At 45.7% G+C, this 18,865-nt stretch overlaps 1 protein-coding gene across 1 annotated transcript in view; it reads left to right on the plus strand.

The window, feature by feature from the left end:
- rft1 (RFT1 homolog) overlaps window positions 1–17,397 on the plus strand; it is a 142,472-nt gene extending 125,075 nt beyond the window's left edge. Inside the window, exon 13 of the mRNA XM_078210042.1 lies at window positions 17,098–17,397. Within this exon, the coding sequence (XP_078066168.1) occupies window positions 17,098–17,256 (159 nt within the window). The 3' untranslated portion in view covers window positions 17,257–17,397. The remainder of the gene's footprint in view (window positions 1–17,097) is intronic.
- Window positions 17,398–18,865: the final 1,468 nt, after the last annotated feature.

Genomic DNA, 18,865 nt, shown 5'->3' on the forward strand with positions numbered 1-18,865 from the left:
TTAATTGAGCCATCTGAACCTTGTTTCCTCATCCCTACATAAGCTTCCCTCTTCCTTTTTGCACGACATTCCACTTCTTTTGTGAACTATGGTTCTCTCAGTCGGCCATTTCCTCCCTGCCTGACAGGGACATACCTATCAAGGACACACAGTATTTGTTCCTTGAAAAAGTTCCACTTTTCATTAGTGCCTTTCCTTGACAGTTTCTGTTCCCATCTTATGCCCCCTAATTCTTGCCTAATCGCATCATAATTACCTCTCCCCCAATTATAAACCTTGCCCTGCCGTACGGTCATTCTCCATTGCAAGAACAAAAGACACCGAATTGTGGTCACTATCTCCAAAGTGCTCTCCCACAACCAAATCTATCACTTGGCCCGGTTCATTTTCCAGTACCAAATCCAATGTGGCCCCACCTCTTGTCGGCCTATCCACATATTGTGTCAGGAAACCCTCCTGCGCACACTGCACAAAATCTGTCCCATCCAAACTATTCGACCTATTCAATCAATATTTGGAAAGTTAAAGTCCCCCATGACAACTACCCTGTGACCCCCACACCTATCCATAATCTGCTTAGCAATTTCTTCCTCCACGTCTCTATTACTATAGGTAGGTCCATTCAAAAGTCTGATGGCAGCAGGGAAGAAGCTGTTCTTGAGTCGGACTTTTGTATATTTTTCCGATGGGAGAGGGTGGAAGAGAGAATGTCCGGGGTGCGTGGGCTCCTTAATTATGCTGGTAGCTTTGCCGAGGCAGCTGGAAGTGTAGACAGAGCCAATGGATGGGAGACTGGTTTGTGTGATGGATTGGGCTACGTTCACGACCTTTTGTAGTTTCTCGCGGTCTTGGGCAGAGCAGGAGCCCATACCAAGCTGTGATACAACCAGAAATAATGCTTTCTATGATGCATCTGTAAAAGTTGGTGAGAGCTGTAGCGGACATGCCAAATTTCCTTAGTCTTCTGAGAAAGTAGAGAAATTGGTGAGCTTTCTTAACTATAGTGTCGGTATGGGGGGACCAGGACAGGTTGTTGGTGATCTGGACACCTAAAAACTTGAAGCTCTTGACCGTTTCTACTTCATCCCCGTTGATGTAGACAGGGGCATGTTCTCCTCTACGTTTCCTGAAGTCGATGACAATCTACTTCGTTTTGTTGACATTGAGGGAGAGATTATTGTTGCCACACCAGTTCACCAGATTCTCTACCTCATTCCTGTACTCTGGCTCGTCATTGTATGAGATCCGACCCACTACGGTGGTGTCGTCAGCAAACTTGAAAATCGAGTTGGAGGGGAATTTGGCCACACAGTGATAGGTGTATAAGGAAATTGCTGCAGCCTGGAGAGAAATCTTTTTATCCTCACTCTCTACAGGGGAGGTCCCAGAGGATTGGAGAATAACCAATGTTGGTCCTTCGTTTAAGAAGGGTAGCAAGGATAATCCAGGTAATTAAAGACCGGTTAGCCTTACATCGGTGGTCGGAAAATTATTGGAGAGGATTCTTCGAGACGAACAATGTTAAAAAGACAAGCTTAGAGGCTCTGTGCCTTAATGTGTGGAGCATTTGCAACAAAATAGATGAACTAATCGCGCAAATAGATGTAAACGGGTACAATATAATTGGGATTACAGAGACATGGCTACAGGGTGACCAGGGGTGGGAATAGAATGTCCCAGGGTATTCCGTATTTAGGAAGGACAGGCATAAAGGAAAAGGTGGTGGAGTTGCACTGCTGGTTAAAGAGGAAATTAACACAATAGTGAGAAAGGATATTAGCTCTGACAACATGGAGTCTGTATGGGTAGAGTTGAGAAATACCAAGGGCCAAAAAACATTAGTGGGTGTCATATATAGACCCCAAACTGCAGTGGTGATGTCGGGAATGGCATTAAACAGGAAATTAGAGATGCATGTGATAAGGGAATATCGGTGATCATGGTGATTTTAATCTGCACATAGATTGGGCAAATCAAATGCCGTAGAGGAGGAATTCCTGGAGTGTATACGGGATGGTTTTCTTGACCAATATGAACATAGAACATAGAATCATAGAAATCATAGAAACCCTACAGTGCAGAAGGAGGCCATTCGGCCCATCTAGTCTGCACCGACCACAATCCCACCCAGGCCCTACCCCTACATATTTTACCCGCTAATCCCTCTAACCTACGCATCCCAGGACTCTAAGGGGCAATTTTTTTTAACCTGGCCAATCAACCTAACCCGCACATCTTTGGACTGTGGGAGGAAACCGGAGCACCCGGAGGAAACCCAGCACAGCACAGTACAGGCCCTTCGGCCCTCGATGTTGTGCCGAGCTTTGTCCAAAACCAAGATCAAGATATCCCACTCCCTATCATTCTGGTGTGCTCCATGTGCCTATCCAATAACCGCTTGAAAGTTCCTAAAGTGTCTGACTCCACTATCAAAGCAGGCAGTCTATTCCACACCCCAACCACTCTTTGAGAAAAGAACCTTCCTCGGACATCCTTGTTGTATCTCCCACCATGAACCTTATAGTTATGCCCCCTAGTAATAGCTACATCCACCCGAGGAAATAGTCTCTGAACGTCCACTCTATCTATCCCCCTCATCATCTTATAAACCTCTATTAAGTCGCCTCTCTTCCTCCTCCGCTCTAAAGAGAAAAGCCTTAGCTCCCTCAACCTTTCCTCATAAGACCTACCCTCCAAACCAGGCAGCATCCTGGCAAATCTCCTTTGCACTCTTTCCAATGCTTCCACATCCTTCTTATAGAACATAGAACATTACAGGGCAGTACAGGCCCTTCGGCCCTCGATGTTGCGCCGACCAGTGGAACCAATCTAAAGCCCCTCTAATCTACACTATTCCAATATCATCCCTTTGTTTATCCAATAACCATTTGAATGCTCTTAATGTTGACGAGTCCACTACTGCTGCAGGCAGGGCATTCCACGCCCTTACTACTCTCTGAGTAAAGAACCTACCTCGAACATCTGTCCTATACCTCTCACCCCTCAATTTAAAGCTATGTCCCCTCGTGCAAGACATCACCATCCGAGGAAAAAGGCTCTCACTATCCACCCGATCTAATCCTCTGATCATCTTGTAAGTCACCTCTTAACCTTCTTCTCTCTAACAAAAACAACCTCAAGCCCCTCAGACTTTCCCCATACAATTTTCCCACCATACCAGGCAACATCCTGGTAAATCTCCTCTGCACCCTTTCCAACACTTCCACATCTTTCCTATAATACGGTGACCAGAACTGTACGCAATACTCCAAATGCGGCCGCACCAGAGTTTTGTACAGTTGCAGCATGACCTCTTAGCTCCGAAACTCAATGCCTCTACCAATAAAAGCTAACACACCGTACGCCTTCTTAACAACCCTATCAACCTGGGTGCCAACTTTCAGGGATCTATGCACATGGACACCGAGATCTCTCTGTTCATCCACACTACCAAGTATCTTACCATTAGCCCAGTACTCTGTATTCCTGTTACTCCTTCCAAAGTGAATCACCTCACACTTTTCCGCATTAAACTCCATTTGCCACCTCTCAGCCCAGCTCTGCAGCTTATCTATGTCCCTCTGTAACCTGCCACTTCCCTCCGCACTGTCTACAACTCCACCGACTTTCGTGTCATCCGCAAATTTACTAATCCATCCTTCCACGCCCTCATCCAGGTCATTAATAAAAATGACAAACAGCAGTGGCCCCAAAACAGATCCTTGCGGTACACCACTAGTAACTGAACTCCAGGATGAATATTTCCCATCAACCACCACCCTCTATTTTCTTCCAGCTAGCCAATTCCTGATCCAAACCGCTAAATCACCCTCAATCCCATGTGTCCTTATTTTCTGCAAAAGCTTACCATGGGGAACCTTACGGACGCTTTGCTGAAATCCATATACACCACATCAACTGCTTTACCCTCATCCACCTCTTTGGTCACCTTCTCAAAGAACGCAATAAGGTTTGTGAGGCACGACCTACCCTTCACAAAACCGTGCTGACTATCCCTAATCAAATTATTCCTTTCTCAGTGATTATAAATCCTATCTCTTATAATCCTTTCCAATACTTTGCCCACAACAGAAGGCTCACCGGTCTATAATTACCAGGGTTGTCCCGACTCCCCTTCTTGAACAAGGGGACAACATTTGCTATCCTCCAGTCTTCTGGCACTGTTCCTGTGGACAATGATGACACAAAGATCAAAGCCAAAGGCTCTGCAATCTCCTCTCTAGCCTCCCAGAGAATCCTAGGATAAATCCCATCCGGCCCAGGGGACTTATCTATTTTTACCCTTTCCAGAATTGCTTACACCTCCTCCTTATGAACATCAATCCCATCCAGTCCAACAGCCTGCATCTCAGTACTCCCCTCGACAACACTGTCCCTCTCCAGTGTGAATACCGACGAAAAATATTCATTTAGTGCCTCTCCTATCTCTTCAGACTCCACGCACAACTTCCCACTCCTGTCCTTGACTGCCCTATTCTTACCCAAGTCATTCTTTTACTCCTGACATACCTATAGAAAGCTTTAGGGTTTTCCTTGATCCTACCTGCCAAAGACTTCTCATGTCCCCTCCTGGCTCTTCTTAACTCTTTCTTTAGGTCCTTCCTGGCTAACTTGTAACTCTCAAGTGCCCTAACTGAGCCTTCACATCTCATCTTAACATAAGTCTCCTTCTTCCTCTTCACACGAGATTCAACCTCCTTAGTCAACCACGGTTCCCTCACACGTCTGCTTCCTCCCTGCCTGACAGGTACATATTTATCAAGGAGGAGCTGTTCCTTGAACAAGTTCCACATTACAATTGTGCCCATCCCCTGCAGTTTCCTTCCCCAACCTTTTGCCAGCTAAATCTCGCCTAGTCGCATCATAATTTCCTTTCCCCCAGCTATAACTCTTGCCCTTTTGTATATACCTATCCTTTTCCATTGCTAATCGAATTGTGGTCACTGTCACTAAAGTGCTCACTTACCTCCAAATCTAACACCTGGCCTGGTTCATTACCCAGTACCAAATCCAATGTGGCCTCACCTCTTGTTGGTCTATCTACATACTGCGTCAGGAAGCCTTCCTGCACACACTGGACAAAAAACGACCCCTCCAAAGTACTCGAACTATAGCTTTTCCAGTCAATGTTTGTAAAGTTAAAGTCCCCCAGTACAACTACCCTGTTACTTTTGCTCCTATCTGGAATCATCTTTGCAATCTTTTCCTCTACATCCCTGGAACTTTTCGGAGGTCTATAAAAAAAATCCCAACAGGGTGACCTCTCCTTTCCTGTTTCTAACCTCAGCCCAAACTACCTCAGTAGACGAGTCCTCATCAAATGTCCTTTCTGCCACCGTAATACTGTCCTTGACTAACAATGCCACACTTCCCCCTCTTTTACCACCTTCCCTGCACTTACTGAAACATCTAAACCACGGAACCTGCAACAACCATTCCTGTCCCTGCTCTATCCATGTCTCCAAGATGGCCACATCGAAATCCCAGGTACCAACCCATGCTGCAAGTTCACCCACCTTATTCCGGATGCTCCTGGCGTTGAAGTATACACACTTCAAACCGCCTTCCTGCCTGCCAGTTCACTCCTGCGACTCTGAAACCTCATCCATGACCTCACTACTCTCAACCTCCTGTACACCGGAGCTACAATTCAGGTACCCACCCCCCCCTGCTGAAGTAGTTTAAACCCTCTCAAAGAGCATTAGCAAATTTCCCCCCCAAGGTATTGGTACCCCTCTGGTTCAAGTGCAGATCATCCTGTTTGTAGAGGTCCCACCTACCCCAGAAAGAGGTGACCAGAACTGCACACAAGAACAAAGAACAGTACAGCACAGGAAACAGGCCCTTCGGCCCTCCAAGCCTGTGCCGCTCCTTGGTCCAACTAGACGAATCGTTTGTATCCCTCTATTCCCAGGGTGCTCATGTGACTATCCAGGTAATCTTTGTCGCTTCTTTGGACACGGGTGAGGTCCCTGAGGATTGGAGGATAGCAAATGTGGTCCCGTTGTTTAAGAAGGGTAGCAGGGATAACCCAGGAAATTATAGGCCGGTGAGCTTGACGTCCATGGTAGGGAAGTTGTTGGAGAGGATTCTTAGAGACAGGATGTATGTGCATTTAGAACGAAACAATCTCATTAGTGACAGACAGCATGGTTTTGTAAGAGGGAGGTCGTGCCTTACAAATTTGGTGGAGTTTTTTGAGGAAGTGACAAAAACGGTTGATGAAGGAAGGGCCATGGATGTCGTCTATATGGATTTCAGTAAGGCATTTGACAAAGTCCCACATGGCAGGTTGGTTAAGAAGGTTAAGGCTCATGGGATACAAGGAGACGTGGCTAGATGGGTGGAGAACTGGCTTGGCCATAGGAGACAGAGGGTAGTGGTCAAAGGATCTTTTTCCGGCTGGAGGTCTGTGACCAGTGGTGTTCCGCAGGGCTCTGTACTGGGACCTCTGCTATTTGTGATATATATAAATGATTTGGAAGAAGGTGAAACTGGTGTAATCAGCAAGTTTGCGGATGACACGAAGATGGCTGGACTTGCGGATAGCGAAGAGCATTGTCGGGCAATACAGCAGGATATAGATAGGCTGGAAAATTGGGCGGAGAGGTGGCAGATGGAGTTTAATCCGGATAAATGCGAAGTGATGCATTTTGGAAGAAATAATGTAGGGAGGAGTTATACAATAAATGGCAGAGTCATCAGGAGTATAGAAACACAGAGGGACCTAGGTGTGCAAGTCCACAAATCCTTGAAGGTGGCAACACAGGTGGAGAATGTGGTGAAGAAGGCATATGGTATGCTTGCCTTTATAGGACGGGGTATAGAGTATAAAAGCTGGAGTCTGATGATGCAGCTGTATAGAACGCTGGTTAGGCCACATTTGGAGTACTGCGTCCAGTTCTGGTCGCCGCACTACCAGAAGGACGTGGAGGCATTGGAGAGAGTGCAGAGAAGGTTTACCAGGATGTTGCCTGGTATGGAGGGTCTTAGCTATGAGGAGAGATTGGGTAGACTGGGGTTGTTCTCCTTGGAAAGACGGAGAATGAGGGGAGATCTGATAGAGATGTACAAGATTATGAAGAGTATAGATAGGGTGAACGGTGGGAAGCTTTTTCCCAGGTCGGAGGTGACGATCACGAAGGGTCACGGGCTCAAGCTGAGAGGGGCGAAGTATAACTCCGATATCAGAGGGACGTTTTTTACACAGAGGGTGGTGGGGGCCTGGAATGTGCTGCCAAGTAGGGTGGTGGAGGCAGGCACGCTGACATCGTTTAAGGCTTACCTGGATAGTCACATGAGCAGCCTGGGAATGGAGGGATACAAACGATTGGTCGAGTTGGACCAAGTAGCGGCACAGGCTTGGAGGGCTGAAGGGCCTGTTTCCTGTGCTGTACTGTTCTTTGTTCTTTGTTGTTCTTGTAAGTCTTAAACAATGTCAGCGTGTCTGCCTCCACCACCCTACTTGACAGCACATTCCAGGCCCCCACCACCCTCTGTGTAAAAAACATCCCTCTAATATCTGAGTTATACTTCGCCCCTTTCACTTTGAGCCCGTGACCCCTCGTGATCTTCACTTCTGATCTGGGAGAAAGCTTCCCACCGTTCACCCTATCTATCCCCTTCATAATCTTATACACCTCTATTAGATCTCCCCTCAGTCTCCGTCTTTCCAGGGAGAACAAGCCCAGTTTACCAATCTCTCCTCATAGCAAAGACCCTCCATACCAGGCAACATCCTGGTAAACCTTCTCTGCACTCTCTCTAACGCCTCCACGTCCTTCTGGTAGTGCGGCGACCAGAACTGGACGCAGTACTCCAAATGTGGCCTAACCAGCGTTCTATACAGCTGCATCATCAGACTCCAGCTTTCATACTCTATACCCCATCCTATAAAGGCAAGCATCCCATATGCCTTCTTCACCACCTTCTCTACCTGTGTTGCCACCTTCAAGGATTTGTGGACTTGCACACCTAGGTCCCTCTGTGTTTCTATACTCCTGATGGCTCTGCCATTTATTGTATAACTCCTGCCTACATTATTTCTTCCAAAATGCATCACTTCGCATTTATCTGGATTAAATTCCATCTGCCACCTCTCCGCCCAATTTTCCAGCCTATCTATATCCTGCTGTATTGCCCGACAATGCGCATTGCTATCCGCAAGTCCAGCCATCCAAGATTGCCACAAGATTCCAAATGTGATCTCACCAAGGTCCTGTACAGTTGTGGGTGGCACGGTAGCACAGTGGTTAGCACTGCTGCTTCACAGCTCCAGGGACCTGGGTTCGATTCCCGGCTTGGGTCACTGTCTGTGTGGAGTTTGCACATTCTCCTCGTGTCTGCGTGGGTTTCCTCCGGGTGCTCCGGTTTCCTCCCACAGTCCAAAGATGTGCGGGTTAGGTTGATTGGCCGTGCTAAAATTGCCCCTTAGTGTCCTGAGATGCGTAGGTTAGAGGGATTAGCGGGTAATATGTGTAGGGATATGGGAGTAGGGCCTGGGTGGGATTGTGGACGGTGCAGACTTGATGGGCCGAATGTGTTTCTGCACTGTAGGGTTTCTATGATTCTAGTTGCAGCATAACCCCATGGCTCTTGAACTCAACCACCCTGTTAATAAACACTAACACACTATAGGCCTTCTTCACGGCTCTATCCACTTGAGTGGCAACCTTCAGAGATGTGTTGTTGCAATTATACAGGGTCTTGGTGAGGCCACACCGAGAGTATTGTGTGCAGTTTTGGTCTCCTTTTCTGAGGAAGGATGTTCTTGCTCTCGAGAGAGTACAGCGAAGGTTTAGCAGGCAGATTCTGGGGCTGGCAGGACTGATGTACGAGGAGAGATTGACTAGGTTAGGATTGTTTTTGCTGGTGTTCAGACGAATGAGGGGGGATCTCATAGAGACTTATAAAATTCTAATGGGACTAGACAGGGGAGATGCAGGAAGGATGTTCCCGATGGTGGGGTCACAGTCTGAGGATTCAGGGTAGAGCATTTAGGATGGAGGTGAGGAGACATTTCTTCACCAAAAAGTGGTGAGCCTGTGGAATTCATCACCACAGGTAGTAGTTGATGCCAAAACATTGAATGTATTCAAGAGGCGGCTGGACATAGCGCTTGGGGCAAATGGGACCAAAGGGCAGGGCTCAGGTATTGAGTTGGATGATCAGCCATGATGATAATGAATCATTCAGGAGAATGAGCAGTTTATAGATAGTAGCTTCAGAGAGGCAGTTACGCCAAAGGCACAGAGCACAGGTAATTGGGTTACCGTCAAGCAAGGGAAAGGGCAGGCAGAGCAGGGTTCCCCTGTGGCCATTCCCCTCCACAACAGGTATACCGATTTGGATACTGTTGTAGGGGACGCCTTACCTGGGACAAGTTGCAGCAGCCGGATCTCTGGCACTGAGTCTGGTTCTGCAGCGCAGAAGGGAGGGTGGAAGAAGAGGAGAGCGGTAGTGATAGGGGACTCGATAGTCAGAGGTACAGACAGGAGGTTCTGTGGTCCTGACAGAGACTCCCGGATGGTTTGTTGCCTCCCGGGTGCCAGCGTCAGCGATGTCTCTGATCGCGTGCACAGCATTCTGAAGTGGGAGGGTGATCAGCCAGATGTCATGGTACACATCGGTACCAATGACGTCGGAAGGAAGAGTGAGGAGGTCCTGAAGAGTCAGTATAGAGAGCTTGGTAGGAAGTTAAAAAGCAGGACCCCGAGGGTAGTAATCTCAGGATTGCTACCTGTGCCACGTACCAGTGAGGGTAAGAGTAGGATGCTCGGGCGGATGAACACGTGGCTGAGGAACTGGTGTAGGGGGCAGGGTTTCAGATTTCGAGATCATTGGGACCACTTCCGGGGCAGGTGGGACCTGTACAAGAGAGACGGGTTACACCTGAACTACAAGGGGACCAATATACTTGCAGGGAGGTTTGCTAGTGTTATTGGGGAGAGTTTAAACTAGATTTGCAGGGGGATGGGAACCAGAGTGCCAGAGCAGATAGTGGAGTGGGGGGGAAAATAAATGATGTTAATAGTTCATGCAAAATCACAAATAGAAGGGTTGTGTGTGGTGGTAATAATCTTCTGAGGTGTGTCTATTTCAATGCCAGGAGTATTGTGGGGAAGGCAGATGAGCTGAGGGCGTGGATTGACACATGGAATTATAGTCATTAGTGAAACTTGGCTACAGGAGGGGCAGGACTGGCAGCTCAATGTTCCAGGGTTCCGATGTTTCAGACGTGATAGAGGCAGAGGGATGAAGGGTGGGGGGGTGGCATTGCTAGTCAGGGAAAATGTCACAGCAGTGCTCAGGCAGGACAGATTAGGGAGCTTGTTTACCGAGGCCATATGGGTGGAGCTGAGAAACAGGAAAGGTATGACCACATTAATGGGGGTGTATTATAGACCACCCAATAGTCAGCGAGAATTGGAGGAGTAAATCTGCAGAGAGATAGCAGACAACTGCAGGAAACATAAAGTTGTGATAGTAGAGGATTTTAATTTTCCACATATAGATTGGGACTCGCATACTGTTAAAGGTCTAGACGGGTTAGAGTTTGTAAAATGTGTTCAGGAAAATTTTCTAAATCAATATATAGAGGTACCAACTAGAGAGGGTGCAATATTAGATCTCCTATTAGGAAACGAGTTCGGACAAGTGACGGAAGTGTGTGGAGGGGAACACTTTGGTTCCAGTGATCATAACGCCATTAGTTTCAACTTTGATCATGGATAAAGATAGATCTGATCCTCGGGTTGAGGTTCTTAACTGGAAAAAGGCCAAATTTGAAGAAATGCGAAAGGATCTAAAAAGCGTGGATTGGGACAGGCTGTTCTCTGGCAAGGATGTGATTGGTAAGTGGGAGGCCTTCAAAGGAGAAATTTTGAGAGTGCAGAGTTTGTATGTTCCTGTCAGGATTAAAGGCAAAGTGAATAAGAATAAGGAACCTTGGTTCTCGAGGGATATTGGAACTCTGATGAAGAAGAAGAGAGAGATGTATGACATGTATAGGCAACAGGGAGCAAATAAGATGCTTGAGGAGTATAAAAAGTGCAAGAAAGTACTTAAGAAAGAAATCAGGAGGGCTAAAAGAAGACATGAGGTTGCTTTGGCAGACAAGGTGAAGGATAATCCTAAGAGCTTCTACAGGTATATTAAGAGCAAAAGGATAGTAAGGGATAAAATTGGTCCTCTTGAAGATCAGAGTGGTCAGCTATGTATGGAACCAAAAGAAATGGGGGAGATATTAAATGGGTTTTTTGCATCCGTATTTACTAAGGAAACTGGCATGGAGTCTATGGCAATAAGGCAAACAAGTAGGGAGGTCATGAAACCTACACAGATTAAAGGGGAGGAGGTGCTTGCTGTCTTGAGGCAAATCAGAGTAGATAAATCCCCAGGACTGGACAGGGTATTCCCTCGGACCTTGAAGGAGACTAGTGTTGAAATTGCAGGGGCCCTGGCAGATATATTTAAAATGTCGGTATCCACGGGTGAGGTGCCGGATGATTGGAGGATAGCTCATGTTGTTCCGTTGTTTAAAAAAGGCTCAAAAAGTAATGCGGGAAATTATAGGCCGGTAAGTTTGACGTCAGTAGTAGGTAAATTATTGGAAGGAGTATTAAGAGATAGGATCTACAAATATTTGGATAGACAGGGACTTATTAGGGAGAGTCAACATGGCTTTGTGTATGGTAGGTCATGTTTAACCAATCTATTAGAGTTTTTCGAGGAGGTTACCAGGAAAGTGGATGAAGGGAAGGCAGTGGATGTTGTCTACATGGACTTCAGTAAGGCCTTTGACAAGGTCCCGCATGGGAGGTTAATTAGGAAGGTTCAGTCGCTAGGTATACATGGAGAGGTAGTAAATTGGATTAGACATTGGCTCAATGGAAGAAGCCAGAGAGTGGTAGTGGAGGATTGCTTCTCTGAGTGGAGGCCTGTGACTAGTGGTGTGCATGATGTGGAGATGCCGGCGTTGGACTAGTGGTGTGCCGCAGGGATCGGTGTTGGGTCCATTGTTGTTTGTCATCTATATCAATGATCTGGATGATAATGTGGTAAATTGGATCAGCAAATTTGCTGATGATACAAAGATTGGAGGTGTAGTGGACAGTGAGGAAGGTTTTCAAAGCTTGCAGAGGGATTTGGACCAGCTGGAAAAATGGGCTGAAAAATGGCAGATGGTGTTTAATGCAGACAAGTGTGAGGTATTGCAGTTTGGAAGGACAAACCAAGGTAGAACATACAAGGTAAATGGTAGGACACTGAAGAGTGCAGTAGAACAGAGGGATCTGGGAATACAGATACATAATTCCCTAAAAGTGGCGTCACAGGTAGGGTCGTAAAGAGTGCTTTTGGTACATTGGCCTTTATTAATCAAAGTATTGAGTATAAGAGTTGGAATGTTATGGTGAGGTTGTATAAGACATTGGTGAGGCCGAATTTAGAGCATTGTGTGCAGTTTTGGTCACCTAAGTACAGGAAGGATATTAATAAGGTTGAAAGAGTGCAGAGAAGGTTTAGAAGGATGTTGCCGGGACTTGAGAAACTGAGTTACAGAGAAAGGTTGAATAGGTTAGGACTTTATTCCCTGGAGCGTAGAAGAATGAGGGGAGATTTGATAGAGGTGTATAAAATTATGATGGGTATAGATAGAGTGAATGCAAGCAGGCTTTTTCCACTGAGGCTAGGGGAGAAATAAACTAGAGGACATGGGTTAAGGGGGAAAAGTTTAAAGGGAATATTAGGGGGGGCTTCTTCACACAGAGAGTGGTGGGAGTGTGGAATGAGCTGCCAGATGAAGTGGTGAATGCGGGCTCACTTTTAACATTTAAGAAAAACTTGGACAGGTACATGGATGAGAGGGGTGTGGAGGGATATGGTCCAGGTGCAGGTGAGTGGGACTAGGCAGAAAAATGGTTCAGCACAGCCAAGAAGGGCCAAAAGGCCTGTTTCTGTGCTGTTATGTTCTATGGTTCTATGGAATAGCGGAGCAGGGTCGAAGGGCCAAATGGCCTCCTCCTGCTGCTATCTTCAATGTTTCTATGAGACAGGATTTGCTTCCACTTGGAAATAAGTGGACGTATTAGCAAGAGGCAACATGGTTTTGTGAAGGGGAGGTCGTGTCTCACTAACTTGAGTTTTCAAGGAAGTGATGAAGATGATTGATGAGGGTAGGGCAGTGGATGTTGTCTGCATGGATTTCAATAAGGCCTTTGACAAGGTCCCTCATGGCAGACTGGTACAGAAGGTGAAGTCACACGGGATCAGAGGTGATCTGGCAAGATGGATACAGAACTGGCTCGGTCATGGAAGACAGAGGGTCGCAGTGGAAAGGTGCGTTTCTGAATGAAGGGCTGTGACTAGTGGCGCTCCTCAGGGATCAGTGCTGGGACTTTTGCTGTTAGTAATATATGTGAATGATTTAGAGGAAAATGTAACTAGTTTGATTAGTAAGTTTGCAGATGATACAAAGGTTGGTGGAATTGTGAATGGCGATGAGGACCATCAGAGGACACAGCAGGATATAGATCAGTTGGAGACTTGAGTGGAGAGATGGCAGATGGAGTTTAATCTGGACAAATGTGAGGTAATGCATTTTGGAAGGTCTAATACAGATGGGAAATATACAGTAAATGGCAGAACCCTTAAGAGTATTAATAGGCAGAGGGATTTGGGTGTACAGGTAAACAGGTCACTGAAAGTAGCAACACAGATGGAGAAGGTAGTCTAGAAGCCATACGGCATGCTTGCCTTCATCGGTTGGGGCAAAGAACAAAGAAAGTTATAGCACAGGAACAGGCCCTTCGGCGCTCCATGCCTGCACCAACCATGTTGCCCGACTTAACTAAAACCCCCTACCCTTCTGGGGACCATATCCCTCTATTCCCATCCTATTCATGTACTTGTCAAGATGCCCCTTAAAAGTCACTGCTGTAACCGCTTCCACTACCTCCCCCAGCAACGCATTCCAGGCACCCACTACTCTCTGTGTAAAAAGTCTGCCTCGTACATCTCCTTTAAACCTTGCCCCTCGCACCTTAAACCTATGCCTCCTGGTAATTGACTCTTCCACCCTGGGAAAAAGCTTCTGACTATCCACTCTGTCCATGCCTCTCATCATCTTGTAGACTTCTATCAGGTCTCCCCTCAACCTCCGTCGCTCCAGTGAGAACAAACCAAGTTTCTCCAACCTCTCCTCATAGCTAATGCCCTCCATACCAGGCAGTATCCTGGTAAATCTTTTCTTTACCCTCTCCAAAGCCTCCACATTCTTCTGGTAGTGTGGCGACCAGAATTGAACACTAATTCCAAGTGCGGCCAAAGGTTCTATAATGCTGCAACATGACTTGCCAATTTCTAAACTCAATACCCCAGCCGATGAAGGCAAGCATGCCGTAGGCCTTCTTGACTACCTTCTCCACCCGCATTGCTACTTTCAGTGACCTGTGTGAACCTGTACACCCAGATCCCTTTGTCTATCAATACTCTTAAGGGTTCTGCCATTTACTGTATATTTCCTAGTTGGATTAGACCTTCCAAAATGCATTACCTCACAATTGTCCGGATTAGACTCCATCTGCCATCTCTCCGCCCAAGTTTCCAACTGATCTATATCCTGCTGTATCCTCTGATGGTCCTCATCGCTATCTGCAAATCCACCAACCTTTGTGTCGTCCGCAAACTTACTAATCAAACCAGTTACATTTTCCTCCAAATCATTTATATATGTTACAAACAGCAAAGGTCCCAGCACTGATCCCTGAGGAACACCACTTGTCACAGCCCTCCATTCAGAAACACACCCTTCCACTTCTACCCTCTGTCTTCTTTGACCGAGCCAGCTCTGTATCCATCTTGCCAGCTCACCTCTGATCCCATGCGACTTCACCTTCTGCACCAGTCTGTCATGAGGGACCTTGTCAAAGGCCTTACTGAAGTCCATGTAGACAACATCCACTGCCCCACCCTCATCAATCATCTTCGTCACTTCCTCGAAAAACTCGATCAAGGTCGTGAGACACGACCTCCCCTTCACAAAACCATGTTGCCTCTCACTAATACGTCCACTTATTTCCAAGTGGGAATAAATCCTGTCTCGAAGAATCCTCTCCAATAATTTCCCTACCACTGATGTAAGGCTCTTGAGTTTAAAAATTGGCAAGTCACGTTGCAGCCTTATAGAACTTTAGTTGGGCTGCACTTGGAATACAGTGTTCAATTCTGGTCGCCACACTACAAGATGGATGTGGAGGCTTTGAAGAGGTTACAGAAAAGATTTACCAGAATGATGCCTGGTCTGGAGGGCATTAGCTATGAGGAGAGATTGGAGAAACTTGGTTTGTTCTCACTGGAACGACGGAGGTTGAGGGGCAACCTGACAGAAGTCTACAAGATTATGAGAGGCATGGACAGAGTGGATAGTCAGAAGCTTTTTCCCAGGGTGGAAGAGTCAGTTACTAGGGGGCACAGGTTTAAGGTGCAAGGGGCAAGGTTTAAAGGAGATGTATGAGGCAGATTTTTTACACAGAGGGTGGTGGGTGCCTGGAACTCACTGCCGGGGGACGTGGTGGAAGTGGATACGATCGTGAGTTTTAAGGGGCATCTTGACAAATACATGAATACGATGGGAGTAGAGGGATATGGTCCCCAGAAGGGTAGGGGGTTCAGTCGGGCAGCATGGTCGGTGCAGGCTTGGAGGTCCGAAGGGCCTGTTTCTGTGCTGTAATTTTCTTTGTTCTTTGCTGACATTGTGTACTTGGATTTTCAAATTGCTTCAATATAATTCCCAACAGGATGTTGATTAGCAATATTAAAGCAAATGGAATAGGAGATAATATACTAGCATCGATTAAGGATTAGTTAACAGGCAGAAAACAGAGCAGGAATAAGGGGGTAATTCCCACATTGGAGGTTGTGGCTAGTGGGATACCACAGGGATCAGTATTTGGGCCCCAGCTATTTACAATATGTGTCAATGATTTGGATGTGGGGACCAAATGTAATATTTCCAAGTTCACAGATGATAAAATATTAGGTGGGAATGTGTGCTGTGAGGAAGATGTAAAGCGGTTACAGGAGGATTTGGACAGACTTAGTGAGTGGGCAAGAACATGGCAGATGGAATATAATGTGGAAAAATGTGAGTTAATTCACTTAGGCAGAAGTAACAGATGTTCAGAGGATTTCCTAAATGGTAAGAAATTAGAAAGTGTGGATGTAGAAAGCAACCTGTGTGCCCTTGTCCATAAGTCACTGAAAGCCAACATGCAGGCGCAGCAGAAAATTAGGTAGTATAATGCTATGTTACCCTTTATCGCAAGAGGATTTGAGTACAGGAATAACCATGCCTTGCTTCAATCTTGGTTAGACTGCACTTGGAGCAGTGTGCGGTTTTGAGCCCCTTACCTTAAGAAGAATATTATTGCCATCGAGGGAGTGCAACACATGTTCACCAGACTTGTTCCCCGGATGGTGTAACTGTCCTCTGAAGAGAAATTGGGCTTGTATTCATTGGAGTTTTGAAGAATGAGAGGTGATCTGATTGAAACCTACAAAATACTTAAAGGGTTGGACTGGGTGGATGTGGGTAAGATGTTTCCCCTGGTTGGAGAGTCCAGAACCAGGGACGCAATTCAAAATGAAAATGAAGCCACTTCGGTTCAAGATGAGGAGCAATTTCTTCACTCAGAAGGTGATCTCTGGAATTCTTTAGTCCAGTGGGCTGCGGAAGCTCAGTCATTGAGTAGGTAAGCATATTTCTCTAAATGCAATGGGATAAAGGCATATGGGGAAAGTGTGGGAAAAAGGCTTAAAAATCGATGATCAGCCATGACTATATAGAATGGCAGAGTTGGCTTGAAGGGCTGTCTGGCCTACTCCTGCTCTTATATTCTTATAAAAACAGGGACATTGGCCTCCGACCCCTCGTGACATACAGACATTGACCTCTCGTGACACATGGACACTGAACTTCCCATCTCACATGGACATTAGCCCCTGACCCCTGTGACATTGATTTACTATATGCTTCATGCTATCTTGTTGCTTTGAGCTGTTTTGTTTTATTCCCAGGCCACTCTGAGTGAGAAGGGTTTAATGGCCCTGACAGTTCATGTTCTGCTTGGGGCCGTGTGCCTGATCATCGTCCTCATCACAATCTTCTTCACGGAGCCAAAACTTGTTCAGTTCGTTAAAAATCAATTCCTTTCCCAGCATAAGAAAGAAACATAGAATTGGGAATGAAACCAGTGGATTGATGATTACAGAGCTGAGAGAGACTGACGACACAGTCTGTGGAGACAATGGACTAAAATCTCGCATTTCAATTGTTACAAAAATAGTGAAATTAAAAGCAGTTGTTGTAGAAATCTTCATTCTTTGTATCTGTGACTGTAGTGATGGGTATGTTTTACTAGAATTTGGTGACATTTACTTGTCAGTTGGAATATTTTATTGGATGTGGGGTTTAATATAAAGGGGAAACATCAGACTGATTTGCTCAGAAGGAATTGATAACAGATACTCACAGATCCCAGGCTACTTCCAGTTCTAATTGAAATTATTAACAAGATTGCCTCAAAGTAGTTATTGCATTGACTGTCAGAAATCTGGCTATCCATTAACTGCCTCCTGTTCATACTGTACAATACAGATGTGTACAATGGAAGTGGGAATTAATGGTGAGGGTTCCTGGTGTGTTTGTTGGGGGGAATGTAGAATTGACAAATGTAGTTCAACACAGGTAAACATGAAGTGGCACATGTTGGTAAGAAGATTAGAGAGCTCATCTATTAATTGGAAAGTGCAAGACCAAAGGGACCTTGAAGTACAAATACCAATCATCAAACCAAAAGAGAAAATGCTGGAAAATCTCAGCAGGTCTGGCAGCATCTGTAAGAGAAAAGAGCTGACGTTTCGAGTCCAGATGACCCTTTGTCAAATCACGCTTTATCAATCACCAAATGTTGTGCCAGAGCAAGACCATAAGAAACCACAAGACTCTATTTCTAGAGGGATCAAATTGAAAAACATGGAAATTATTGTAAACTTATACCAAACCTTGGTTAAATTGTGCTTAGAGTACTGTGTGCAATTTTGGTCTTCATATTATAAAAAGGATATAGAGGCACTGAGAGGGTGCAGAGAAGATGCACGGGAGCACAGTCATTAGCACTGCTGCCTCACAACGCCAGGGACCTGGGTTCGATTCTGGCTTTGGGTGACTTAAGGACTGGACACATACTGTTGTAGAAAACTTTCCTGAACACACACTAAGAACTCTTATCCCTCTCTGCCTTTAATTATTTAAATATAGACTGGGATAGTATCAGTGTGAAGTCCCTCATTATAACTATTCTATAATTCTTGCACATCTCTATAATTTCCTTGCAAATTTGTTCCTCTACTTCTTCCTGTCTAGTTGGTGGCCCATAACCTTCACTGAGCAACATAAGTGCATCTTTTCTGTTCCTTGGCTCAAGCCAAATATTTGATGTTATCCTTGACTCCTCTGGACAAACTCTCTCCCCAGCACTGCAATGTCCTCCTTAATCAATACCACTCCTCTTTTTCTCAGTTTCATATTTTTTCTGAGCACCTTGTTTTTAGAAATATTTAATGTGCAGGCCATGCCTTGTACCAGCTCTCGGTTTGTTGTCCACTGATTTAGCAGATTGGATCTGTGCTGTCCAACTGGTCTGATTGAAGATCAAGTGTAGCTTAAAACAGAGTGTGACTGAAGAATAAATGAGCAGCATTGATTAGAGTCACAAACCTCAAATGGTTTGTTTATTTGAAGAGTTTTGACAATGTAATCTTGTTTTCTAATCTGGTGCTTTTT

This window comes from Mustelus asterias, chromosome 3, assembly GCF_964213995.1.
Source record: "Mustelus asterias chromosome 3, sMusAst1.hap1.1, whole genome shotgun sequence".
NCBI lineage: Eukaryota > Metazoa > Chordata > Chondrichthyes > Carcharhiniformes > Triakidae > Mustelus > Mustelus asterias.